Genomic DNA, 27,901 nt, shown 5'->3' with positions numbered 1-27,901 from the left:
AATGGGAGGAGGAACTAGATGATGAATTTGGGAAACATCGTAAGCCTGGTCCAGAGCCGTGAAATAGTAGTGATGGTGGATTTCAATTATCCAAACATTTACTGGAGCCCTCTGCCAAAATTGAGGCAGTTAATAGCTTCTTCACTTCCCTTAATCATAATTCCATCCTTCAAAAAGTAGAGAAACTTACACAGTGAAGTTCTAGACTGGATCTGATTCTCATTGATAGGGAGGAATTGGTTGTTAGGGAGGAAATTATTTGAACCTTGTGGGATGGGGAAGGCAGATGACCACTCTCTCAGAGTTTGTGACAGAGAAGGAAGAGAAAGTTTTTGTAGTCTGACGACAACCCAAGATTTTGGGAAAGTAGATATTGAAAGGTTCAGAAAAAGAAATTGGTGAGCTCCTATGGCCTACAATTCTATGGGAGAAGTCAATCCTAGAAGGATGGGAAATTCTCACGAATAAAATCCTGAGGTGGCAGCTAGGTGGTGCAGTGGATAGAGCACCAGCCCTGGAGTCAGGAGGACCTGAGTTCAAATCCTGCCTCAGACACATAATACTTACTAGCTATGTGACCCTGAGCAAGTCACTTAACCCTATTGCCTAGTAACAAAAACAAAAAAAATGAAAGAATAAAAGAATAAAATCCTGAAGACATAAAGGAAAATAATTCTAACAAGGAGAAAAAATAAGACTTATCTGAAGAGACCAATATAGATGCACTATGAACTCACCAATTAACTAAAAATTTTGAAAAGACATACACAGGATACAAAAGCAATAGTAGGTACCAGGATGAATATATAAAAGGATGGCAGAATCCTGTAAAAGTAGTGCTATAGTTCAGAATGAGCTGAGACTGGTAAGGAAAAGCAAAGGACAATAGCTTAGGATTCTTTTTTTAAAACATGCTTCAATCTGTATTCAGATACCATCAGTTCTTTCTCTGGGGATGGAGAGCATTTTTCATCATAAGTCCTTCAGAGTTGTCTTGGATCATTGTATTTCTGAGAATAGCTAAGTCATTCACAGCTGATCATCTTACAATATTGCTGTTACTTTGTACATAGTACATTTCATTTTGCATCAGCCCATGCAAGGCTTTCCAGATTTTTTCTGAGAGCATCCTGCTCATCATTTCTTGTAGTACAATAGTATTTCATCATAATCACATACTACAACGTGTTCGACCATTCCCCAATTGATGGGCATCCCCTCAATTTCTAATTCTTTGCCCCCAGAAATGAGCTGTTATAAATATTTTTGTACATATAGGTCCTTTTCCTTTTCCTTTTTATCTCTTTTGGGATACAGACCTAGTAGTGATATTGCTAGGTCAAAGAGTATGCATGGTTTTAGAGCCTTTGCACATAGTTCCAAGTTGCTCTACAGAATGCATGAATCAGTTCACAACTCTACCAACAGTGCATTAATGTCTTATTTTTCCCACATCTCCTCCAACATTTGTCATTTACCTTTTCTGTCCTATTAGCCAATCTAATAGGTATGAGGTAGTACTCAGAATTGTTTTAATTTGCATCATTATCACTTCACTTCCCAATTTTCCCCCTACCTCTCCTACTTGATTTTCAAAATCCTTTTTGAGCTCTTCTGTGGCCTGAGATCAATTCATATTTTTCTTGGAGGCTTTGGATATAGGAACTTTGACTTTGTTGTCTTCTGAGTGTGGTTTTGATCTTCCTTGTCACATACAAAGCAGACCAAAGTAACCATCAGGAGAGGGCATTAGCAATTATAGAGTGGGAATAGTATATAAGAAAGACTGCTAGGTGGTGCAGTGAATAGAGTGCTGGCCCTGGAGTCAGGAAGACCTGAGTTCAGATCTGATCTCAGACACTTACTAGCTGTGTGATCCTGGGGAAAGTCACTTAACCCTGTTTGCCTCAGTTTCCTCAACTATAAAATGAGCTGGAGAACAAAATGGCAAATCACTCCAGTATCTTTGCCAAGAAAACTCCAAATAAGGTCATGAAGAGGTTGGACATGACTGAACAACTGAACAACAGCAACGAAGAAGTAATGAATGCTTCAACTGGGGTGAACAGAGAGGTGGTCATGGATGTGATTTTGTACAGCAGAGGTGTCAAACACAAGGATAGCTGCTACCCTCAGCACTCCCAGTGCTAACCAGATTAAGATGCAATTGAGAAATATTTAACAAAATAATTTAAGATACAATAGAACACAATGATAACATGTGATTTTCAATATGGAGCCCACAGGGATCCTTATATACAGTTCAGCGGCCCCTTTTTCTACTTGAGTTGACACTACTGATATACAGGGATTCCTGTTCCATTATGGATTAAACTAGATGACCTCAGAGGTCCTTTCCAAACTGGAGATCCTGGAATTCTGTAATTCCATGTCACCAGACAAATGCTCAATTGCCTAGAGTAGATTCAAATTTCCTGACCCTGCTTCAAAGTTCTAGAAGATAATTACTTGACCCAGGATGATTCAATCTCAGTGATGGGGGGACTTTTGTTACTTCTGAAGCTGTTCTCTCTCTACATACCTGTGTCGTGTTGAAAATGCAGAATAAATAGTTGAAGATGATTTTTACATTGTGATCATCTATTAGCATCAGGTAACCCAGAATCCAAGTAAACCCAAAAACCACAACAATGGATAACATGCTAAGAATCTTCTTCATGACTGAGCTCTTTTTTGTGCTGGAGGAGAATGAGAAGAAAAAAAAAGAAAAAGAAAGAATGGGCCACATTTGCACTGGCAACATTATTACCACTAACCACCATCACTTGGCATCAATAGGGATAGGGACAGGACTTGTGATTTATTGGTATAGAGAACTCCTGGGTCCCCATTTTTATTTATACTGCATGAGGTAGGGGGTCCACAGGTTTGGAACATTGCATATCATTACAGATTTTTTTTTAATTTGTTGATCTATTTTAGTAATATTTTTTTCTTCTTCCTCTTTTTAAAAAAAATTCTGCATTATGAGATATTGTTGTCTGGGAGGTTGAAAGAAAGGGATTAAAGGGGGGAAACTAGGCAATGTAAAAATAAAATGTACCAATTAAATATTATGTATTTCTATTGAACATCAAAATTATTAGTCCTTATGAAAATCATAGGCGAGGGTGAATATATAATAATTCTGCAAACTAAGTCACTATGAAGGAGATTGGAGTCATGTGGAAATTTATAAAATGATGGTATTTCAATTGTGAGTCTGAGCGTAACCTTTCACTTGTGATAACCCAGTGATGATTATAGTGTATTCTATTGGGGATTACTTTTTTTTAATATTATAATGAAATTTTATTGTGGTGAATATAATAAGAGTATTGGTCAGGAAGAGACTCTTCTTCTGAATTTTGGACAGTAGTCCTGCACTAAATCTGGCCACTGGAACCAGAGGATCTGGAGGGAAGAGGGAGGCTGGTGACTTTGCACAGCCCTGCCTCATTTAAATCCAATTCACTGAAAGTCATGACATCACCTCCCTAATGTCATGGTCCTTTTCAAGAACAAAGGACAAACAACATGACCCTGAGCAAGTGACTTACCTTTTGAATTAGTTTCTTCTTCTATAAAATGAGGAAAATAATAGCATTTACCTCCCAAGGTTGTTATAAGGATAAAATGAGATAATACATGAAAAGCATCTTACAAACCTTGAAGTGCTATGTAAATATTAACTCCCTATTATTACTACATTTGGGGTGTGTGTGTGTGTGTGTGTGTGTGTGTGTGTGTGTGTGTAGTCTGGGTTTGGGAACATCTTTCTTTCCTCCCAGCCTCTCACCTTTATGCTAACCAATAAAAAGAGAGGAAAAGGTATCTGCTGGTAATAAAACAGGATAAAGCTTTTTCTAATCTAGCCTTGTTTCTTTGCCTCATTAACCTTTGTACTGGACTCCTTGTCTGACTTTTCATCAGCGGGTGAGCTCCATGCTTTCTCACTCCTCATTGGCACGTTATTTGACAAATTTTGCTATCTCTTAATGACTTCGCATTTTAAGTTGCTTCTTGTTATGTTTGGCTGAAGGATGACTTCTAGCATTTTAGAGCTGGTAGCCACCTTTGAGATCATCTATTCTAAGCCCCTCATTTTGCAAATTAATAAAACTGAGGCCCAGAGAGGTTAACTGACTTGCCAGAGGTCACACAGTTGGCTGGCAAGCAGCAGGGCTGGGAATATATGAAGCCAGATCTCCTATTTGCAGTTTCTATTACACTATTCTGCTTTATTGAGTGACCCCCCCCACACACACACACAGAATCCCAGTGCCCATATGATTCTCCTGGTATTTATGGTACATCAGGACTTTCAAAGTGGACAAACAGAAATGGAAGCTATATCAATAGTAAATAAGAAAGGTAGAGGCACAGTCTCTAGAAGGCTCCATTTGTATCACATGTGTAGAAAAAAGAGCACTGGATTTGGAAAGACCTGGTTTACTATTTCAAAAGTTAATGTAATTTAAAGCCATCAAGCACTAAAGAAATATAAGTCATTACTAGTGACTTCCACTCAATACCATTTCTCTCCTGATCTCATGAGTGATCAATGGCATGAGTTTGCAGGAAGACTGAGATAAAGGGTCATGGAACACATCAAAGCTAACTGGATGATGTGTGCTCCAGGCTAGGTCTGACTCAGGCCAGTCCTCCTGGGAGTTTCGGTTTAGCACTGGAACAAAATGAGACCAAAAATGAGCATTAAGAGATTGACTGGTTCTTTGAACCAGGCTTTTAAATTTTCATCCTTCAAAGGTTGCTCCTAACAAAGTACAAGTAATTACCAACATCTTTTTACAAATTTCTCAATTTTTTTCAGAGGTTCAGATCAAATATCTCTCTTATGCAGGGTATGCCTATGCTCATTTAGGCCCTTGTTGTCTTTCACTTTGACTACTATAATAAGCTGAAAACTGATCTCTCTCCAGTATGCCCCTCTCCTATATATTTTTCACCCTACTGCTCCAAAGTAATCTTCTTTATACATAAGTCTGACTCTGTCACTGTCCTGTTCAAGGACCTTTAGTGACTACCCATTGCCCATCAAATACAGCACAGACTAAGTATCCTGGCATTCAAGGCCTTAACACACTCCAGCCCCAACTTAACTTTCTAGCTTTTTTTTTTTTTAATTACTACTGTTGGCATATTCCATGTTTCAGCAAAACTGGACTAATAGTAAGAATTGCTTTGTGGTTTTGTTTTGTTTTTTTCATCTTCGTATTTTCAGGGCCTACTACAGTGCCTGACACATAGTAGATGCTAAATAAATGCTTGTTGGTTGATTGATTGTGGTCCTTGATCTCATCAATTCCTTTTCCTACTTCCATGCCTATATGTAGGCTATTCCCAATGGCTGGACCATATTCCCTGACACTCTTCCCTTTGACATCCTTTCTTTTACTCTCAGCTCAGCAAGGCTTTTTCAAGATTCTTTCCCTAATCCCCTTCACTGGGAGCCTACCCTTCCTTCATAAATACAGACCACCTTGTCTGATCTCTTTAATACATTGATTCAATAATTTTCTAACTTGTATTATAGTTATTTGTGTACAGATTTTTTTTAACTTTTTTTATCCACCTAGAAGACTGTAAGTTATTAAAAGGCAGGAACTGTACTGCTGTTCATCTTTGAGTCCTCATCAGCTGGACAGTGTCTGGCATATCAGGCCTTAATACATGTTTATTAAATTGAATTAAATAATAATTCTTTCTGATTTAATAATTAAGTCAAAATTAATCAATTATTATTAATTAAATCATAATTCTTTGGTGTTATATTCATTATGAAATATAAATAATAATTATGATGGTTTATAATAATAATATAGAATACATAAAATATGGATTATGTCCATGATGACAGGCAGCATGATGTAGTTGATAGAGGCTTGGCCTTGGAATCAAGGAAGACTTGATTTCACTTCCTGCCTCCGACATATGCTAGCTGTGTGATCAAAGGCACTTACCCTCTCATTGACCTCAGATAACCTTCTAATACTATAACTTTTCTTTCTTTCTTTCTTTTTTCTTTTTTTCTTTCTTTCTCTTTTTTTTTTGTGTAGAAGCAATCAGTGTTAGTTTGCTTGCCAGGGTCACACAGCTAGTAAGTATCTGAGGTCAGATTTGAACTTAGATCCACCTGACTCCAGAGCAGTGCTGTATCTACTGTGCCACCTAGCTGCTCCCTAATATTATAACTTTCAAATGAGCTGTTGAGCTGAATTGGTGGATGGAGTTTCCACACTGAAGAAACTTCTGTTGGTTATCTCCAATTTATCCTGTTTATAGCTTATTTGTACATAGTTGCCACGTGTAGACTCTCTCATGAGGTCCTTCAGAGCAGGGACTACTTTTTCCTCTCTTCTTATCCCTGGCACTTAAGAGTACGTGCACATAGGAGGTGTTTAATAAATGCTCGTTGACTTCATTTGACTTGACTCATAGTGGGGTTTGTCAGGTATTGACTGAAGTTAGGTGAATGACATGAAAAACGACTCCCAGAAATATACATTGCATGTAAGCTTCTTGAAGGTAGTGGCATTTTCCCAGCACCTCTTCCCAGGGCCTAGCACAGTGCCTGCCACATTTTTTGTTGTTATTTGGTCGTTCAGTCATGTCTGATCTTTTGGATACTGGGGACCCTACTGTCCATGGGGTTTTCTTTGGTAAGGATACTTGGAATGGTTTGACATTTGCCATTTCCCTTTCCAGTGGATTAAGGCAAAAAGAAATTAAGTGACTTGCCCAGGGTCACATAACTAGTAAGTATCTGAAGCTTGAACTCATTTTGATTTGCAGTCAGGTCATTCCTGACTCCAGGACTAGCACTCTAACCACTGAGCCACCTAGCTCCCTCCAAGGCAAACAGATATTAAGTGATGTGTCTAGGATCACACAGCTAGTAAGTATTTGAACTAAGGTCTTCCTAACTCTAGGCCCAGTGCTTTATCCACTGAGCCACCTAACCACCCCATCCTGGCATATAATAGGCATTTAATAAATATTTATTAACTAATTGAAATCTCATATTTATGAAATATAAAGACATATATGTGTATAATATACATTATGCATAATATATATACTTAAATCATTTTTAAAGGACTTTTTTTCTCTTGAATTTTGTTTTGTTTTTCAATTTGGCTCACAAAAGTGAAGCATCTTATCATCAAACTATTGTTAGGGGATAAAAATAGCTGAGTGTTATAGTGAAAGAGATATACTACACAGCTAACTAACAACACAAAATCTGACCCAGCATCTATCCCAGGAATATTTCAGAACTTCAAGGAATCCATAATTTCATCAAGGCAGTAGTTTCCTCCCTTCTGCAATTTGGTGGACAAATCTTCTAACCTGAAAGCTTGTGACCAAATTAGGAATGCTTCCCAAACTTCAGCAAGGCCAGTACTTTGATTGAAAGACACATAGGGCCCATTCTTCTATTTGGTAGGCCTTACACAACTGGTATTTCCCTGGCATAGGCTTAAGAATGCAGAACCCACCTCTTACCACAATGAGGCCATAGAGGGTGACTTCAATGAGTTTTATTACACACTGAATTAAATCATGCCTAAAGGCTTCCCCTCATTACCTCTTACCTCTGCAAGTTCTCATTTCTTCCCCATAGAACTTTGACTGTGATGATAATAAATATGACAGCATTAGTGATGAGAATGATAGTTGCAGGTAAAATGAATGACCACAACCATGGGCTCTCCAGATAATTGCCATCTTCTGGAACTGCAAGCCAACATCTATTAAAAACAGGAAATTATTTTACTGAAGTGGTCACATTCATTGCTGTCCTTTGCTATTAAAGAGCTTAATGAACTCAGATTTAAAGAGCTTTTTAAAAACCAATGCTTCTTTCTCATCCCTTATAAATCAACAAGCAATTATCAAGCACCTACTATTTGCCAGGCACTGTTTTAGGTGCTGGAAATTCTTACATTATTAGTTGGCTTTCTATAGTTAGTACTTGTGAAAAGATAAAATAGTCAATCTCCTTTTCTGCCTTATTTCTCCAAACGCAAGTAAAATTCTATTATAATAGACTCTGTAAAATCTCTATCCAAATTGTTTTATCCCAAAATTGTGCAAATAATCCCAAAATTGTACAATCAAAGTGTGCAAATAATATCTCTAGAAACCACACTCCAGGTATGTTTGACCTGTCAATGAAACAGAGCTGATTTCTATTTCTCATTCTAATTATTTAGTAAATTAAAAGCACTGAGTCACAAAAATGCCAATGATGTGCCCCCTTCTCTCCAAAAAGAATTGTTTTGAGTCCAATAGTTAAAGATAGGACTAAATTGTGAAATAAGCAAGCTTGTCTTAGGTATCCCTAGCCTCTACTTTTCCTCAGCTCATCTTCCTCTACCAAATCTATTCTCAGGACAAAGTATAACAAACTCATAGAAATTTTATACTGACAGGAAACTTTGAATTAATTAATTTTTAAAAATTATGATGCACTTACTAAGTCCCAGCCTCTGTGCTAAGAGCTGGTGATACAGATATAAAAGTCCTCAAGGATATGAGTACTGATGGGGGTAGGGAAGGGTAGAGACAACATATATAGGGGAGTGGTGCCCAGAAAAGTTCCAGATGGTGAGTGAAATAGGAGAGTTCATTGACAAATCATTTCCCAAAGCAATAGTATCATTTGAACTCTAGAGCAAGAGGTAGAAAGGAATGGGGGGGGGGGGTGCACATATTTTTAAAAAGTGAATTCAATAGTTATCAATAATCACAAAAACTTCAAGAAACCACCTTTTTTTCATTTTTATGGAGGAAGATGGAACCTCCAATCCTTTGATTTCCCTTATTAATGGTGATGTGGAACATATTTTTATCTAATCTTTTATAGCTTGCCAATCTTCTGAAAACTATTCATACCTCTGACTATCTATTTATTGGAGAATGGCTCTTGGTATATATTTATATTGATTTGATGTATATTTTATGTATTAGACTTTTATCAGTGATATTTGATACCTTTTCCCATTCTACTTTCTCATATAACTTTATCTTAATTGATTTTGTTTATGCTAAATTAATTAATTAAATATATTTATTTATGCCATTTATTTATATTATCAAAATTATATATTTCATTTTTATTATATTTTTATGAATCTCATTCACTTTATGTATCTCATCACTCAACTAATTCTACTCTTTCCAAAGTTACCAGTGATTTTTTATTTGCCAAATCTAATGATCTTTTCTCAGTCTACATCCTTCTCCATCTCTCTACTGCATTTGATACTACTGTCCACTCCCCACTCTCTGGGTTTTAATAACACTGCTCTCTCCTTTTTCTCCTCCTGTCTGTCTGACCACTTCTTCTCAGTCTCTTTTATTGGCTCATTATCTAGACCACACCCTCTAACTCCAGGTATTCTTTGAGGTTCTATCCTGGGCCTTCTCTTTTTCCTCAATTAACCTTTCTAGCTTCCTTGGGCATTACCTTTTCTGCACTCGAGATCCAGCCAAACTGGCCTTCTCTCTCTTTTCTTCATATACAATACTCAATCTCCCATCTCCATGCACTTGCATTGCACTATCCCACTTGCCTAGAATGCAGTCTTTTCTTACTTCTACCTAATAGAATGCATCTCTTCCTTGAAGATGCAGCTCAAGCATTATCTTCTGCATAAAGCCCCCAAATTATCTCATATTTAACTACTTTGTATGTATTTACATATGTGCTTGTCTACCCCATTAAAATATAAACTCTTTGCAGGTAGGGATTGTTTCGGTCTTTATACTTGTATCTTCAGTGCCCAGCACAGTGCCTGCCAATTTGTAGGGGCTTAAAATACTTGGTGACTGATAGATTGATCTCCTCTATCCCTTCTTTGATTAAAAATTCTTACTCAACCCATCATTGGAAAAGGTCTCTGATTTCATTCATTTCTATTTTTTTTGTATGATCTTTATATTCAGGTCACATGTCCATTTTGAGGTCACATATGTTACAAGATGTTGATCTTAACTGAACATCTGGCAAATTGCTCTTCAAGTTTTCAAATAGTTTTTATCAAAAAGGGAGTAAGTCTTCCCAGTGAATCATCTTCTTGGGTTTATCAAATACGTGTCTATATTTTAAATTACTTCTATTTCTTGCTTATCTAAAATTTTTATTTTTTTACCAATAATTTTTGATGACTATCACTTTACAATATTGTTTGAGGTATGATAATACTATGTTCCTCTCATTTATACTTTTTTCATTGTTTTCCTTGGTATTATAAGCCTTTTTTCTTCCAAACAAATCTTGTTATAATTTTTTCTAGTTTTATAAGGTATCTAATCAGAGAAATTAATTAGTATAGCACTAAATCTGTAATTAACTTATACAGTATTGTCATTTTGGAATATTGATATATCCCAGGCATAAGGAATGCTGATCTCTCCATTTAAAGGTTTGACACATTCCTCTTTTAAATTCATTTGGCCTATTTTCCCATCTCCTTGGCATTTCACTTGTGGGTTGCTAGTATTTATTTCTCTGACTGAGTTTTTTAAAAAGTTTGTATTTCTTCTTTTATTAGTTTGTATATTTTATATTTTTATAGAAGCTCATCAATTTCTTTTGAATTCTTAATTTTCTGGCATATTATAGCTTATGTCTTTTTTATTTCCTCTCTTTGTGAATTCACCTTGCTCATTTTTTATTTTGGCAATATGACTTTCTTATATTTTCTCTGAGCAGGTTAACAAATGGTTTATTGACTTTGTTAATCTTTTTCTTTCTAACTTTATTCATTGTTTAGTGTTTTCTATTTTTCATTTCTCTATTTGTTCTGTAACTTCCAAGAACTCTTCTTTTGTACTTTTTTTTAAAGCATTACTAATTTGTTTATTTTCTAGTCCTTTTAACTTCATGCTAGTTTATTGAATTTATACTTTTCTCATTTTGCTCCTACTTTAATTTAAAAGTTCAAATTTATAAAATCAGGGGATGATGATTCACGTTACAAAAAAATTATTGTAGAATTCATTTTTTTAAAAGCATTGCCCATAGGGCAGCTACATGGCACAGTGGATAGAGCACTGGCTTTGGAATCAGGAGGACCTGAGTTCAAATCCAACCTCAGACACTTGACACTTACTAGTTGTGTGACCATGGGCAAGACACTTAACCCCAATTGCCTCACCAAAAAGAAAAAAAAAGCATGCCCTGTGCATTTAAAATAAGTGATTTTCAAATTTTTGTTTTATACAATCTTTTTACAAACAAATTAAATAACATATCTGTTCCATTTTTTCAATTTCAACACCAAAGAACAGGTAAACATAAGTGGTCAACTTACATTATCTCTTGTCGGTATCCTAATGCCCCTTTTAGTGGATAAATAATTCCCACTGTTAAAGACACTATTATAGCAGGTATTCCTGTTTGATAGAGATACTAAGAATTAGTTAATCACATATGAGCAGGAACTAATCATATGTACAAAAGAAATTCTTCTTAAACTACATCAGAACTTTTTTTTAGGTGGCCAGAATACACACAGTATTTGCTCTATGCTCTACTGGAAACATGATTTATTGTTCTTCCCACTATGTTCTTGCATTGAACATCCAGAGTAGTAACTAGTAGTGCCCTAGAAAAATAACACAAAATATGTCCTCAAAAGAAAAATTCATGTATGGGAGGAGGGAGACCTTTGAACACTAAAGTCATGAGGCTGCTTCTAGAAAAGCTGTGTTGAGAAATAGAAGAGTCAGGCCAGGGAGTTACTCACTTGTTCTATAGCCACAGTGAGGAGGAAGCCTGCTCTTTGGTGGCTTTGTTATTTAACTTATAATTGTTGCTGAATAGGCACAAAGTTCAATTTCTAGCCTGCCTTTTAAAGGAGTGAAAGTATGGTTAAACTCCTCTAAATGCTTGTGTCCTTGGGCAAAATCCTCATCAACCCATTCTAGTTAAAACTCTTGGAGTACTACATGATTGCCCATTTCCCCCCCTCCCCATTTCCCAAATAATTGTTTCAGATATCTCTATCTTTTTTGACTTTTTTGTAACCTGGTATATCTTTACATTCATCAATACTCAATAGGTCCCAATGCACCTCATTGTTTTGTTGTTCAGTTGTTTCAATCATATGTGACTCTTTGTGACACCTTTTGGGTTTTCTTGGCAAAGGCACTGGAATGGTTTGCCATTTCCTTCTTCAGTTCATTTTACAGATGAGGAAACTGAGACTAACAGGGTTAAGTGACTTGCTCAGGGTCATACAGCTAGTGTCTGAGGCCAGAATTGAACTCAGGAAGATGAATCTTCCTAACACTCTATTCATGATACCCTTCAGTGTACTTTATGTTCAATTTAAATCCAGATGTCAATACAATAATTTTCTATTGTTGGTATATTTCAAATTATTTTTCTTGGTGTCAGTCAGTTTTTGGTTTTGTTTTGAAATGTCCCCTTTAAGTGTTGTGCAGGGTGTAACTAAAATTTTAAATTCTGGGTTTGTTCTAATAAAATAAAAAAATTGAAATTAACAGAGATGACTTGATAACATGAAATCCTTTAAGTTAGTGGGTTGTTGTTGTTGTTGTTGTTGTTGTTGTTGTTATGGTAATGTAAAAGAACAACTTCTAACAGGAGGTAGAACAATACTTAATACTTACCCCATCCCATTAGAAACAGAAAGAGAGTGAAATGCGGAGGGAGTGGTTTCATAGCTCTGAGCAGAAGAAAGCACAGTTGTACAGCATTGAGGCATGTCCAGGTCAATGTCACCAACAGAAAATAATGCAGTAAGACAGTCATCACTGTGCATGTATGATTTTCTGGAGGATTAATATCATGTTGAGGGATCACATTGTCATCTTCAGAGCTCCTGTTGCTATTTTTATTAGAGTTTTCTATTCCAAAGAGGAAGAGGATGTTGAAAATCAGCATAGATGTGCAGAGACTCACAAACACCCAGGTAACTGAAGTTTTTCTAAGTTTCCTATTGGGAGAAAACCCCAGTAAGATCATGGAGAAATAAAACATGATAAGAAAAAGATTTTCTTCGTATAATTCTTAAAATATGTTGCATTTTTCTTCACTCTACAAAAGACACTTAATCATAGATCTACTCTGATTGCATTGTGTTTACAAAGCCTATCTTAGGAAAAGCTCCAAATTGAGGTTGGGTTTGGTTTTTTTTTGGGGGGGGGGGGGGAAGACTGAGGCTGCAGCTAGGTGGCCCAGTGGATAGAATACAAAAACTTGCTATATGTCTAACCCATCTTTTTTTCCCTAGTAAACATATCTCTCTAATAGCATTTTTATGACAATTCTCGATACATAATTCTTAGCCGATAATATGTTGTACTCTGCTCACGGCCACAATGCACCTCTTTGCTGCCCTTTGGAAACAACTGACTCAAAATTTAATTTTCCAGAATCACTGAAAGAATACTGTTGTGGGAAAGATGAGCTAAAACATTTTTGCTCACATACACATACACACACAAAACCAAAGGGAAAAATAGCTAACTTGGGAAAATATTTGCAGCAAGTTTCTCTAATAAAGGTCTCATTTCCAAGACACGTAAGGAACTGACTCAAATTTATATTAAAGAACCATTCATCAGTTCATGAGTGGTTAAAAGAAAGGAACAGGGAGTTCTTAAAAGAAGAAATTCAGGTATCAATAACCACAAGAAAAACAATGCTCCGAATCACTAATGATTAAACAAATATAAATTAAAGCTACTGTGATGTTCGACCTCATCCCCATCAGATTACTGAGTTGTAAGAAAGGAAAATGACAAATGACGGAGGAGCTTTGGGAAAACAGATGTATTAATGCACTGTTGGTGGAGCTGTTAATCAGTTCTTCTGGAAAGCAGTTTGGAACTATGCTGCAAATGTTACTAGACTGTGCACAGTGATACACACACACACACATGTGCGCACACACATACACATGCACACACATATGTATAAATATAAATGATGCATAGCCAGCCACTCATCTTGTAGTAGCAAATATCAGAAAACTAAAAGAACACATGTCAATTGGGAATGGCTGAACAAAGTATGGTATATGACTATAATGAAATACTGTTGTACCAAAACAAATAATGAAAAGGATGGTTCTAGAGAAACCTGGATAGACTTGTATGAATTGGTGCAGAGTAAAATAAGCAGAACCAGAACAATTTATACTATAATAACAATATTGTTGAAATGAAAAACTGAAATATTTAAGAACTTTAATCAATTGACTACCCATGATTCCATGACAATGAAGGATGGTAGTTCCTTCTGACTAAGAAGTTAAGGCCTAAATATGCAGGTTGTGTCATGGATTTTTGGACATGGTCAATGCAGTAATTTGTTTTACATAACTATGCATGCTTATTACAAGAGTTCTGTTTTTTCTGGGGTAAGGTGGGAGAGAGAGAAAATAAGTGCTTGTTAAATGAAAAAAAAATAATTAAAAGAAGAAATTTGTTTTAGAGAGAAGCTTGTGGTCATTAAAAAGACTTCACAACTTCCCTAATACAATCTAGCTGGTTTTCTGTCTCCAATTTAATTCTGGGCTGAACTCACTGTCCAAGATCAGTGTCTGTTCAAGGTAGTTTATCTATCCAGCTGCATAACACAGTCAGAGCAATGGATGCTTTTCACCCACTTGGTTTTTCCTATGTAGTTAGTTACGCTAAAATCTTTCAAGTAGTAGTTCTCAAACTTCTTCTCAGGACCCTTTTATATTCTTAAAAAATTATTGAGGGCTCCCTCTTCCAAAGAGCTTTTACTTAATGTGAGTTATATTGTCAATATTTACTATATTACAAATGAAAACATCCGTATTATTGTAAAAATTATTTTGACCAAAATGGAAAACAAAGAATAATAGAAGTTATAGGTAAAACTGAAAGCTAGTTCTTTGAAAAGACTAATAAAATTGATAAACTTTTAGCTAATGTAATTTAAAAAGGCAGAAAATAAAATTGATAAAATAGCAAATGAACAAGTTAAAATCACAAAAAAAATAAGAAATATACAGAAAAATCAGAACATTTTTATGCCCAGTTATATACTTTAAAAAAAACTGAGGACATAAAAAGAAATAGAGGAATACATTCAAAAATATAAAATACCCAAACTGTCAGAAGATCAGATAGAAACCTTAAACAACCCAATATCAGAAAAGGAAATAGAACTAGCTGCAAAGGAACTCCTAAAGAAAAAGCTTCTGGTCTTGATAGATTCATGAGAGAATTCTATCAATTTTTTAAAGAACAATTAATACTCATACTTACAAATTATTCTAAAAAACTTAAAAGAAACCAACCTACCAGAATCCTTTTATGACACAAGTATAGTACTAATACCTAAACCAGGGAAGGATAAAACACACAAGGAAAACTGTAGGCCAAAATCATTCATGGCTAGTGACTTAAAAATTTTCAACAAAATCCTGTCAAACATATTATAGTGATTTATCTGAGAAATCATTCATGGTGACGAAGTTGGATTTATGTCCAGAATACAAGGATAGTTCAACAGTAAGAAAACAATCAACATAATTAATCATATTAAAAACCAAAGCATCAAAACCCAGATGATTGAATTAATAGATGCAGAAAAAAACTTTCAACAGTACCATACTCATGCTAAAAACCCTAGAAAGTTTAGGCATAGGGAGACCTTTATTTAACAACATAAAAAAGCATCTGTCTAAAACCAAAAGCAAGCATCGTATGTAGTAGAATACACTAAAACCTTGCCCAATAAAAATGGAAATAAAGCAGGGGGCAGCTAGGTGGTGCAGTGGATAGAGTACTGGCCCTGAAGTCAGGAGAACCTAGTTCAAATCCAGCCTCAGACCAAACACTTGACACTTACTAGCTTTGTGACCCTGGGTAAGTCACTTAACCCCAGTTGCTTAGAAATTTAAAAAAAAATTTTTTTTTTAATGGAAATAAAGCAAAGATACTCACTCTCAGCACTATTATTTTATATAGTTCTGGGAATGCTAGCAACAGCTATAAGACAAGGAAAAGAAATTAAGAGCATAAAAATAGGCAAAGAACAAATAAAGTTATCCTTATTTGCTGATGATATACTGGCATACTTGGAAAATCCTAGGGAATCAGTGAGAATAACTAATTAAGTCAATTAATAGCATTAGCAAAGTTGCAGGCAACAAAATAAGCCCTCAAAAATCTACTACATTTCTATACAATAATAACAAAAACTTATTGGAGTTTTTTTCCCACAAAATGACTAATATGGAAATGTTTTATATTATTACACATGTATAATCTATGTCAGATTGCTTACCATCTCAGAGAGGGGGGAGAGGAGAAAGGGAAGGATACAATTTGAAACTGAAAACTTAAAAATGAATGTTAAAAATTGTTTTTGCATGTAATTGGAGAAAAATAAAATATTTTTTATAAAATAAGAAAACACAAGAAGCAACATTAGGTAAATTCCATTCCAAAAACCTGAAAAATGCACCAAATGACTGAGGATCAGTCTACTAAAGCACATAAATTACATATCCCTTTAGTTACAAAGTGCTCCTTAAAGAAATAAAGAACAACTTAAACAGCTGGAGGAACATTCAGTGCTCATTGCTAGGCCTTGGTCATGCCAATATAATAAAAATGACAACACTACCAAACTTAATTTATACTTTTAATGCTGTACCAATCAAATGACCAATGGAGTATTTATAGGACTTGACAAAATAGTAGCACAATTCATTTGGGGGGAAAAAAAAGATCTAAAATATGAAAGGAAATGATGAAAAGACATGTAGACAAATGGAAAATAGCACTTCTAGGCCTCAAACTGTTATAAAGCAGCAGTCATCCAAACCATTTAATATCCGTTTGAAAATAGAAAGATGGATCAATGAAGCAGATTAGATAATGGATAGAATCAGAAACAATGGAACTCAATAACCCAGTGTTTGATAAAGTGGAAAACATAAATTACATAGGAAAAACCTCTTTATTTGATAAAAATTGCTGAGAAAACTGGAAAGTTTTATTGTTTAGCCACTTTCAGTCTTGTCTAACTGTGCATGACCCCATTTGGGGTTTTCTTGGCAAAGATACTGGAGTGGTTTACCATTTCCTTCTCCAGCCCATAGATGAGGAAACTAAGGTAAACAGAGTTAAGTGACTTGCCCAGGGTCACACAGCTATTAGGTATCTGAGATCAGACTGAACTCAGGAAGATGAGTTTTCTGCTTCTAGATCCCACACTCTATCTACTGCACCACCTAGCAGGAAAGCTGCCTGGCAAAAATTGGGCTTAAATTAATACCTTATACAAACCATATCACATAATACATCTTAAATGGATATATGACCTTAATATTGAAGATAATATTATAGAAAAATTAGAAAAGAAACAGATCATATACCTCTCACAGCTATGTCTGGGAGATATATTCTTAGCAAAATAAGGGTTTGAGATAATTACAAAAGGTAAAATAGATAACTTTGACTACACGTAACGGAAAACCTCCCACATAGACAAAATTGATGCACCTAGGATAAGAGAGGAAATGGTTGAATGAAGGGGAAAAAAATGTTTGTATCAAATTTCTCTGATAAGGGTTTGGGATCCAAGATATATAAACAAACATATACATATATGTTTATGTAAATATGTAGATAGATAGATAGATATACAAATAGATACAGATAAAATATAGATGTAGATAAAACTAATAGCCATTCCCCAATAGGTAAATGGTCAAAAGATAAAAATAAACAGCTCTCAAAACAAGAATTGCAAAATAATTACAACCTCATGAAAGAATTCTTCAAATCATTAATAATAAGAGAAATGCAAGTCAAAAAACTCCTGAGGTTTCACCTTCATATCCTGCAAATTGGCAAGGATGGCAAAAAATGGCAATAATCAAATTTGGGAGTAGTTGGGGGATGATAGGCATGTTAACACATTGTTGGCAGAGCTGTGAAATGGTACAACCATTTTGGAAAGCAATTTGGAATTGTGCAAATAAAGTGACTAAAATGTCCATACCTTTTGAACTAGAGACTCTGTAACTGGGCTTATAAAAGAAACTATTGATAAGAAAGTCTTCATGTATACCAAAATATTTATAGCAACACTTTTTGTCATAACAAAGAATTAGAAACAAAGTAGATGTCCATCAGTTGGAGAATATGTAAGTAAATTGTGGCATAGGAATATAATGGAATATTACTGTACTGTGAGAAATGATGAATGAGATGAATACAGAAAAACATGATAAGATGTACATGAACTAATGAAGAGTGAAGTAAGCAGAACCAAGAAAACAATAAGAACAATATTGTTCAATCATTTCAGGAATGTCTAACTCTTTGTGACCCCATTTGGGGCTTTTTTTTTTTTTGGCAAAGATGCTATAGTGGTTTGCCATTTTCTTCTCCAGTTCATTTTACTGATGAGGAAACTAAGGCAAACAGGGTTAAGTGATTTGCCCAGGGTCATACAGCTCATAAGTGTCTGATGTCTGATTTGAACTCAGGAAGATGAGTCTTCCTGACTCCAGGTCTAACACTCTATCTACTGTACCACCTAGCTGCCCAGTTTTCTCTTTAGCCTGTACTTTAAGGCTTTCCAACTCAGAAAGATCTACCTAAGCTGAGACCCAGTGGACATAGCTTTCAAGACCTTAACATATAATTTACAAAATATATTGAGGGAATGTCTCCCATGCCCATAAAGAATTAGAATATGTTCAGGATAAATCAGATGAACATAGCAGATTTTCTTATGAGAAACCCCTTTTCCCTCTTACCTGGTAACAATCTGAAATATAATTGTAATAGCCAAAGCAGCAATGGATAATCCACAACCAATTTTAGATATAATATCTAGAGAGTCAGGATAACTGTAATTGTAATCAAAACTCTGAAAAACAATTGGAAAATCACATTTAAAAACTTTTCCAAGCAATGTTTATGCAAAATCAATTAATTTCAACTGCATTTAACCAACATTCATGAGGATAAGTGCATAGTATTTCCATTTTCTTCTCTCCTTTTATCGTCCCTACACCATTATTCAAGTTATCGCCTGCTAAAGACAGACTTTTAGTACAAGCCACAGTTGTCCAGTTATTCTGATCCAAGTAGATAGCCAAATTGACTAACCAGGACCTTTCTCTGTCCAAAAACCTTTAGCCTGAGTTTGACCCAGAGAACTATGAGGCAGCCTGCCACAGTAGCAAACAGACTATTTGAAATCAGAAAGACCAGGGTCACTCCTACTGATACCTGCTCACTGTGTGATTATGGACAAGTCCTTTACCAAATCTGAACCTCAGTTTCTTCATCTGTAAATGAAGACAATAATATCTGTAGTATATGACTCACAGATTTTTTTGAGAGGCCCAGATAAGATAATGTATGTAAAGCATATTACAGATCTTAAGAGGGCTATGTAAGGTGTCACAAAAGCCTTTCTATAGTTTTTAACTCTTTGAGGACACCTTGTATAAATGACAATTATTATTTATTACTTAGATCAAATTAACCTGCAAAAATCTCCATTTTATTTTGTGACATATAGACATACAAAAATGAGACATCTCTTCCTTAATGCAATTCACTTAATTTGAAGTGGAGAATTGAAAACAATTTTCTTGATCATTCAATTGGAAGGGGAGAGAACAAAGTTGTCTAGAGGATGACTGAAACATTCTGAATGCTTTATCAGGGCATCAAATTCTCTCTCTGCAAAATTTAGGGATGCAATTCAACAAAGACCTCTGAAGTTACTCCATTTTTTAACCCTTAAAATAGCCCATCTCAGGCAAGTCACTTGGCCTCTTTGTTTATGTGTCCTCATATGTAAAAAGAAGGGGCTGAACTAGATGGATTGTAAGGTCCTTTCCAGCTCTATATCTATGATGCTAAGACCCTGTGATGTTCTAGATTAGAGAGGATCATCTTTCCAGATTCATAGTTTCAGTAATGGGAAAATTCAGCCTTCTGTGAGAAGCAGAAATTCACCTTACTCAATTCTACAATAAGTCATCTTTCCAGGATGCAATGGAGACTTGTTTCAATACTTCCACAACCTATGATTTCATAGGTGTGGATACCCCCTTCCACCAAAGCAGATGTACTTTGCTTATGACTTAATAGATAAGACCTAAAGTGCTCCCTAAGACATAAAATAGAGAAGTGGCATGCTCAGGATCACATGGGTAAATGTCAGACCTTATGAACCCAGGGTATTCTGACTTTAAGCCCATCACTCTATGTATAAAAAATGCCACACACCATTCTTTAATTTACTAATGTTGTTGTGTAGTCATTCAGTCATGGTGGACTCTTTGTGACTCCATTTGGGATTTTCTTAGCAAAGATACTGGAGTGGTTTGCCCTTTCCTTTTCCAGCTCATTTTACAGATGAGGAAACTGAGGCAAACAGTTAAGTGGTTTGCCCATGGTCACACAGCTAATAAGTGTCTGAGGCCAGATTTGAATTCAGGAAGATGTATCTTTCTGACTTCAGGGCCAGCACTCCATCCACTGAGCCATCTAGCTGCCCCAATTTACTGATATACATAATATTAATTTCCTGACGTGGATTAGTCTATGAAGATAAACTGGATTCCACTACGACAGTGAACCAGATTCAATGAATAAAATTAGGACACCATGATATGATTTAAAAATGAGGGAAGAGCTCTTACCATTAATGCAGCAAAACTAGTGGTGTGGTTGCATTGACATCCAAGGAATTGAGAGTTGTTGTTGGGTTTCTTTTGACACCCGTAAGTATCCCAGTCATCCTTTGTAATGTCCCAAAAGACACAGGCATAGGAATGCAGCTGGAATTGAGATTCATTGTACTGCAAATAGAATGGGGAACACAATGCAAAAGATGGCCTTTGGAAATTAGGAAATTTGAATTAGGAAGAGAGAAAATAAACCTGCTGAAATGGAGTGTATTTATAAAGGTATTTTTTTAAATCCCTTATTTTTAAGTTCATTTTATTATTTCTTATTTAAATGAACATGGAGCATGTACTACCCAGTAACATTTCACTGAAAGGAAAAGGAGAGGAGGCTTAACTCAAATCAGTTTTGTTGTTGACTAATTTGACAAGGGCTTTGGGAAGTGGGGGCAGGAAAAATCAAAAAGTAGAAATAGTTTAAATGAGTTTGAGGGATTTATCTATGGATTTTCAAAGCCACATAAGTGGTACAATGGTACTAGACTTGGTGTCAGGAAGACCTGAGTTCAAATCCAGCCTTAGACATTTGCTAGCTGTGTGATACTAGGCAAGTCACTTAACCTGCCTCAGTTCCCACATCTGTAAAATGAGGATAACAATAGCATCTACACCCCCCAGGGTTGTTGTGAAGTTCAAATAATATTTATAAAATATTAAATGATATTTTAAAATAATTTTTATAACTTCAATATGTGTGTAACCCCTGTCCCAAACCCCACTGGTCTGAGACTCATCTCACGAATGGAGATGAATTTTTTTACATTTCTTATATTTATAATTTTAAAATTTCATTATAGATTTACCTAACAGTGATAAATCATGGTTTATTCAGCCATTTCCCAACTACTGGAATTTTAAATTGCTTGAGACCCTGTGCAAGTATAAATAATTTTGCTAAAATAGCTTTGATCAGATGATAGCATAGATGTAGAGCTTGAAGGGACCCTATGGACCTTGAGTCCCGCCCCCTTATTTTACAAAGGAAGAATGGAAAAGCGACTTGCCCTGGATCGCACAGTAGCAAGTGTCTGAGGAGGGATTTGAACTCAGGTCTTACTTACTCCAGGTTCTGGGCTTTATTCGCTATGGCAAAGAGCATCTTAGCGAGGTTTGTTTTCTTTTTTGATAACACTCTCAAGTGATATTTCCAACATTAGTATTTTTGGTTCAAAGGGCATTATTTTTTTCAACTCTTGAAATATACTGCCAGATTAATCTCTATATAAAGCCTATAAATTTTCTTTATAACTCCACAAGCATTTAGTTTCGTTACTTTCAGCATTCTCTCCAACTTAATGGGCATGAAGTCATACTTCAAATTTGTTTTAGTCTTAATTTATTGAATTATTAGTGAAACAAGATTTTTCAAATAATTATTTATAATATGTATTACCCTTTTATGTGTTGTCTTTTTATATATATATCCTTGGATTATTTATCTAAAGCAGACCATGTGTTGCCTTTTAATATTTTAATTTGTTTCAGTTCCTTTAAACACGTTTTTTGCTTCAACATATGTCAGATTTAAACTGTTATATTTACCAAAACAATTTCCCCAACATGTTATTTTCTTTTTGTCTTTATTGCATTATTTCATCATACAGAATTCTTTTGTTACTTTTATGTAACTGAACCCATATAGAGTGTCTGATAACTTAATCTCTCTATTTAATAGATGGGATCTATTGTGGAGAACAGACAACTGATTTAAATACAGTATTTCATTTCCTTCAAATTTCTTATAGTTCTTTTCTATGTTTTTCTATGATACAGCTAGATTTTGTGGTCCAAGGTAGAAATCTAAATGTATTCTACATCATCTCTCTATGGAGTTTCCCATCACTTATTAAACACTGAGTCCTCTCCTTAGTTTTTCTTTTCTCAACTCTGCACTGAAAGGCAGCCTCATGTAGTACGTGGAGGGTCAGCCACGCAGTCTGGATGAATAGGCTTTATGGTCCTGTCACTGACCCATACTGGCATCATCTCAGGTGACTCTCTTAAGTCCATACATTGCTGATCTTACTGTTTTCCTCACTGATAGCTTCCTGCACCAATGAAACCACAGGACTAGACCAAAAAAAAAACCCAAAATATTTCTCTCTGCCTTTGGTTCCATTTCTATTTATCCTAATAATTTATAATTTATTTCATTTTATTATCTTATTCTATTTCTTTGTCCTCCTTCTCTGTTTCTGACTCTTCAGACTTTGCTACCATACTTCAGCTGCCATCTCATCCTGGAACTTCCTTTGACCATGGTGACCCTCTTTTCCCATTGGTGAGATCCTTCCAGGGCTTCCATTATGCACAGGCTCCTAAAGTAGGTGATACTGTCCCCTGGAGGGTGCTGGAACAAAGGGGGGGGGCGGGAGTAGCCCCGGGCACAATTGGGGGGCATTGAATAAAAATAAGGGGGTGATGGAAATATAAGGAAAGAAGACAAGATAAGAAAATTTTTAAAAATCATTCATACATGTTTCATCTATTGTATAACACAGTTAAAGTTGTAGTGATTACATTATTTTCCAAATAAACACACAAAATGCAAGTTATAACCAATCAGTGGTCAAGTCTGCCAACAGGTCTTAACAAGCAAGTGTGTCACGCATCGTCAGGAAGTCCAGCATGCATCTGTAGGAATATGTGCATGTAATGACTTGTTTACAATATGATACGGTATGGTTATGTGACACAATATTGTGTCATTAAAATTTCAATACAGGAAAAAAACTATAAATTTACAATAAAATATTAAATTTAAGATACATCATTTTTTAAAAAAAAATTTTATTTTTTGGAAATGATGCAAATTTTAAAAAAAGTTAAAGGGTTAAAAAAGTAGATTTCCAGGGGGCCCTGAGCAATTTTTTTAAAAGGGGTCAGTAAGCCAAATAAGTTTGGGAACCTCTGTATTAGAGGAAGGGGCTCAAGCCAGCCAATCCTTATTCTCCACGGGTTGTGCTGCCGACTTTATAGACTTCAACACATGCCCTTATGTGAATGAAATCCCTCTCAGCCCCTCTCTATTTTTAGCTCCTTTTTGTGTGTTGTATTTTCCTATTAGAAATAGTTCCTTGAAGGCAGGACTGTCCTTCTTTTTGCTTGTATTTGTATCACTAGCACTTAGCAAAGTGCCTGGCACACAGTGTTCAATAAACACTTATTGTCTTGCCCATTTTTTTTTTTTTGAAATATCAGATAGCTTTAATGATAGCTTTTGTTGTTGTTCAGTCATTTCAGTAATGTCTGACTCTTCCTGTCCCTTTTTGGGGTTTTCTTGGCAAACAAACCAGAGTGGTTTACCATTTCCTTCTCCAGCTCATTTTACAGATGAGGAAACTGAGGCAAACAGGATTAAGTGACTTGCCCAGGGTCACAGAGCTAGTTAGTATCTGAGGCCAGATTTGAACTCAGGAAGATGAGTCTTCCTAACTCCAGGCCCAGTGCTCTGTTTTAAGATATGAAAGAAGCCCAAATTTAATCAGTTCCCCCTCCCCCACCCAAGTATACCATTGATACTCTTGTTGAGTGTTTGTCTAAGAAATTACTTTATCCTGATCTATAAAGAAATTCATTGAGATTTGCGTTGATATACTAAACCTGTATACTAATTTAGATATTATTATCATTTTATTATTTTGATTCAAATCATCCACAAATAATGAATTTCCTTCCATGCAACCATGAGAAATGTGCTGAAAAGACTTCAATTCATGGGGTGCTTATGAAATGCTTAACCCTGGTCATTATCCCTTTCTCATCATGACTCTGGCTTAAGAAAGGTGAAAGTTGAGTTGATATTGTGTTTAGATGTCTGTCCTTTTTATTTTTTGAAGAGAAGAGCTTCAAATATAAGCAGAACAAAGCTCCTAAAGATGAACTATCATCTTCTAATTTTTATGTGAATTTCTTTTAACATATACTGCCTGAATTTTTGCCAAAAAAAAAAAGTAGATAATTGGTGAAGAAAGAATGCTTCCTTAGCGTTCCTACCTGCCTCTATCCAAATTTAAAGAAATTTCTTGCCCACATTTAAGGGCACCAATTAAAACTTAGCCTTTCTATGGAGATTACCCAGATAAAGTAGCTCGCCAATAATGCCTTCCTACCTCCCAGTCCCCTTTCCCCAAAGTATTCAGTGGCTCCCTATTCCTCCTGAGTACCATTATAATAACATTGGCATTCAAGGCCCTCTACAACTTGACCCCTTCCTACTTTTCCAGTCTTGTCCCATATTTCCCCTCTACAGGTACTTTATGTTCCTCTCGTATTTACTCCACTTCCCAATTTTCCTATTACCATTGATGCCACCATCCTACAGGTTTGGCCCTCAGTGCCATCCCTGAATTTTCACTCACATTCACCCCCTCATATTTAACCTGTTCTCAAATCCTGTTCTTTCTCCTTCTCTTCGCTCACACAGTCACCCTCCTGGCATAGGACCACACCACCTCTCATCTAAACTATTGCAACAGCCTTTAAATTAGTTTCCTAGACTTGTCTGTCTCTACTCCAATGCGTTCTCCATTCAGCTATCAACAGGGGTGAGTAGGTAAGTATTTAACAATGGGCTCTCCAGGAACAACAAAAGTACTCATGAAGTACTTTTAGGTTTAATCTTCATTATTAATATTTTCTCCATCACCTTTCATCTAGACAATCAAATAATAAACCAAGCCATGATTCAGCAATGTTTGCCAATATCTGAGGTGTAAATGCACTCTGAATATTTAACAATCAGCTCTGGTTCCTGAACACTGTTAGCTACCAAAATGATTTTCCAAAATCCTCCATCCATCCCTTTACTCAATAAACTCTAGTTGCTCCATATTACCTTCAGTATCAGATACAGTCCTCTGTTTGGCTTTTAAAGGTCTTCAGAAACTCATCCCATTATACTTCTCTAGTCTTTTTATGCTTTAGTCCCCTCTACATACTCTGAGACTGAGTTACACTGGCTCACACAGGACACCCCATCTCCTGACTCCAGACCTTTGCATTGACTGTCCCCAGTGCCTCAGATGCTTGGCCACCCACCTCCATCTCATGACTTTCCTGGGTTCCTTCAGGACTTAGCTTATATTTAATTTTCCACAGGAGACTGATCTTTCCTGGTGCCTGACCCCTGGCCTCCCTCATTAGAATGTGAGCTTCTTGGGGGCAGGGAAAATGTTTTTTGCCTTTCTTTATAACCTCAGCACTTAGCAGTGAGTAAGGACTCAGTAAAAGCTTATTGACTTATTGTCTCCCCCCACCCTCTCCCCACTGACCTCTCATGTCACCATGCTTTTGTTTATGCTCTTCCCCCCCCTTTAAATGTTGAGGGTGTCACTTTCTTCACCTTTTGAAATACTACATGTCCTTTAAGCCCTTTCAAAAGGCTAAGAAGCCTACTCTGATTTTACTAGGTACTAACTTTGCAATACCAGTAGCAGTAATGAGCAAGTAGGTGGTGTGGTGAATAGAGAGCCAGGCCTGAAGTCAAGAAGACCTGAGTTCAAATCAGGCCTCAGACACTTCCTATCTATGTGACCCTGGGCAAGTCATTTAACCCTGTTTGCCTCAGTTCCCTCATCTGTAAAATGAGCTGGAGAAGGAAATGGCAAACCACTCCAATATCTTTGCCAAGAAAATACCAAATAGTGTCATGAAGAATAGGACACGATTGAAATAACTTGAATAACAACACCAGTAGCAGCAGTAGTAGTAGTGGTGGTGGTAACTTATTTAATATTAATAATAGCTATAGAGCTTTAAGGTTTGAAAAGCAATTTATAAATATTATCCTATCTTATCTTCACAACAACCTTAGGAGTTGGGATAGGTGCTATTATTATCCCCATTTTACAAGTGAAGAATCTGAGGCACAGAGAGATTATATGACTTACCCAAGGTCACACAGTCAGTAAGTGTCTGAGGCTAGATTTGAACCCACATCCTCCTGATTCTAGGTCCAGTGCTCTCTCTCCACTGTTCTGCCTAGCTACCTAGAAGCCTGCCTGCCCACCTGCCTTCTTCTCTCCTTCCTTTTTTTTTCTTCCTTCCTCCCTCTTTCCTTCCTTTCTTTCTATTAAAGGACCTAGCTCCTTGTCTCATATTACTTAGCCTGGAAGAGAAAAGTTCCTTTGAATTTTAATTACTTGTGTTATCCCTGATTTAAATTTCAAGTGGCTGAAATTGTTATTATGATTTATAGGAAAACTCACCTTTGGTTTAAAGATCATTTCAACAGAAACATTTGGAACTTCCTCACCATCAGAAAATTTGCATGCAACAACTCTTTGACTAAAATTTGACCTAATGGTGAATGTTTTTGACTGGAAAAATTTGTTATTCTGATACAGAACAAAGCCAAATTTCCCATTGGTGCCTGTAGATAAGAAAAAATTAAAATATGCATGAGATCAATGTAGAAATGGACACAAAAGAGGGAGAAGAAATGAAAGCTGCCATAGCCTTATTTACAGACTGCTCAGAACCCTCACACCCTGTGAGGAAAGCACCTTACAAACCAAAAGTGTTACTATTAATACTATTTCAAAAAAGATTGCCAACCAGATTGTATTTAACTATCTTGACCCGATTAAAAAAAGACTAAAATAGGTCAAATTGATGAGCAGAATGTAATAAGATAAAATTTAAGAGCAGGAGTTTGTTTTGCTGAGTATACATATTTATAATAGAGGTTTTGCTTTCTTTCTCAATGAATGGGGCAGTCAGGAAGGAGAAAAGGCAAATTTCTGTTAATTAAAAAATAAATTTCAATAGAAAAAATATAAATTCACATGTGGGGTTTTTTAAAAAATCATTGTTATAAGTACAAGATGGGCAAGGTGTGGTTTGAAAGAAGTTTGCCTGAAAAAAATATCTAGGGAGGCAGCTAGGTGGCACAGTGGGTAAAGCACCAGCCCTGGAGTCAGGAGGACATGAGTTCAAATCCAAACACTAGCTGTGTGACCCTGGGCAAGTCACTTAACCCTGATTGCCTCCCCCTCCCCCCCATCCCCTGCCAACAATATCTAGGGAATTTAGTAAACTCTGACCTCAATTTGAGCCAACAGTGAGAGGCAGCATGTTGTAATGGATAGAGGTTAGGAATTCAGAAAAACTTGAGTTAAAGTCCTGCCTATGAC

General features: G+C 36.0%; 1 protein-coding gene across 1 annotated transcript in view; it reads right to left on the bottom strand.

Moving 5' to 3' along the window:
* Positions 1-27,901, bottom strand: part of ADGRG7 (adhesion G protein-coupled receptor G7) — a 98,164-nt gene that overhangs the window by 6,055 nt on the left and 64,208 nt on the right. The window contains exons 9-15 of the mRNA XM_027866521.1: positions 26,975-27,138; positions 20,721-20,879; positions 18,816-18,928; positions 12,670-12,995; positions 11,346-11,427; positions 7,620-7,775; positions 2,543-2,699 (exon numbers count right to left, since the gene is read on the bottom strand). Coding sequence (XP_027722322.1) covers positions 2,543-2,699; positions 7,620-7,775; positions 11,346-11,427; positions 12,670-12,995; positions 18,816-18,928; positions 20,721-20,879; positions 26,975-27,138 — 1,157 coding nt within the window. The remainder of the gene's footprint in view (positions 1-2,542; positions 2,700-7,619; positions 7,776-11,345; positions 11,428-12,669; positions 12,996-18,815; positions 18,929-20,720; positions 20,880-26,974; positions 27,139-27,901) is intronic.

This window comes from Vombatus ursinus, unplaced genomic scaffold (genome assembly GCF_900497805.2).
Source record: "Vombatus ursinus unplaced genomic scaffold, bare-nosed wombat genome assembly UNPS02001419.1, whole genome shotgun sequence".
NCBI classification, from domain to species: Eukaryota; Metazoa; Chordata; class Mammalia; order Diprotodontia; family Vombatidae; genus Vombatus; species Vombatus ursinus.
Note: the sequence above shows the minus strand (reverse complement) of the source record. Positions and strands in the feature narration are given on the sequence as shown.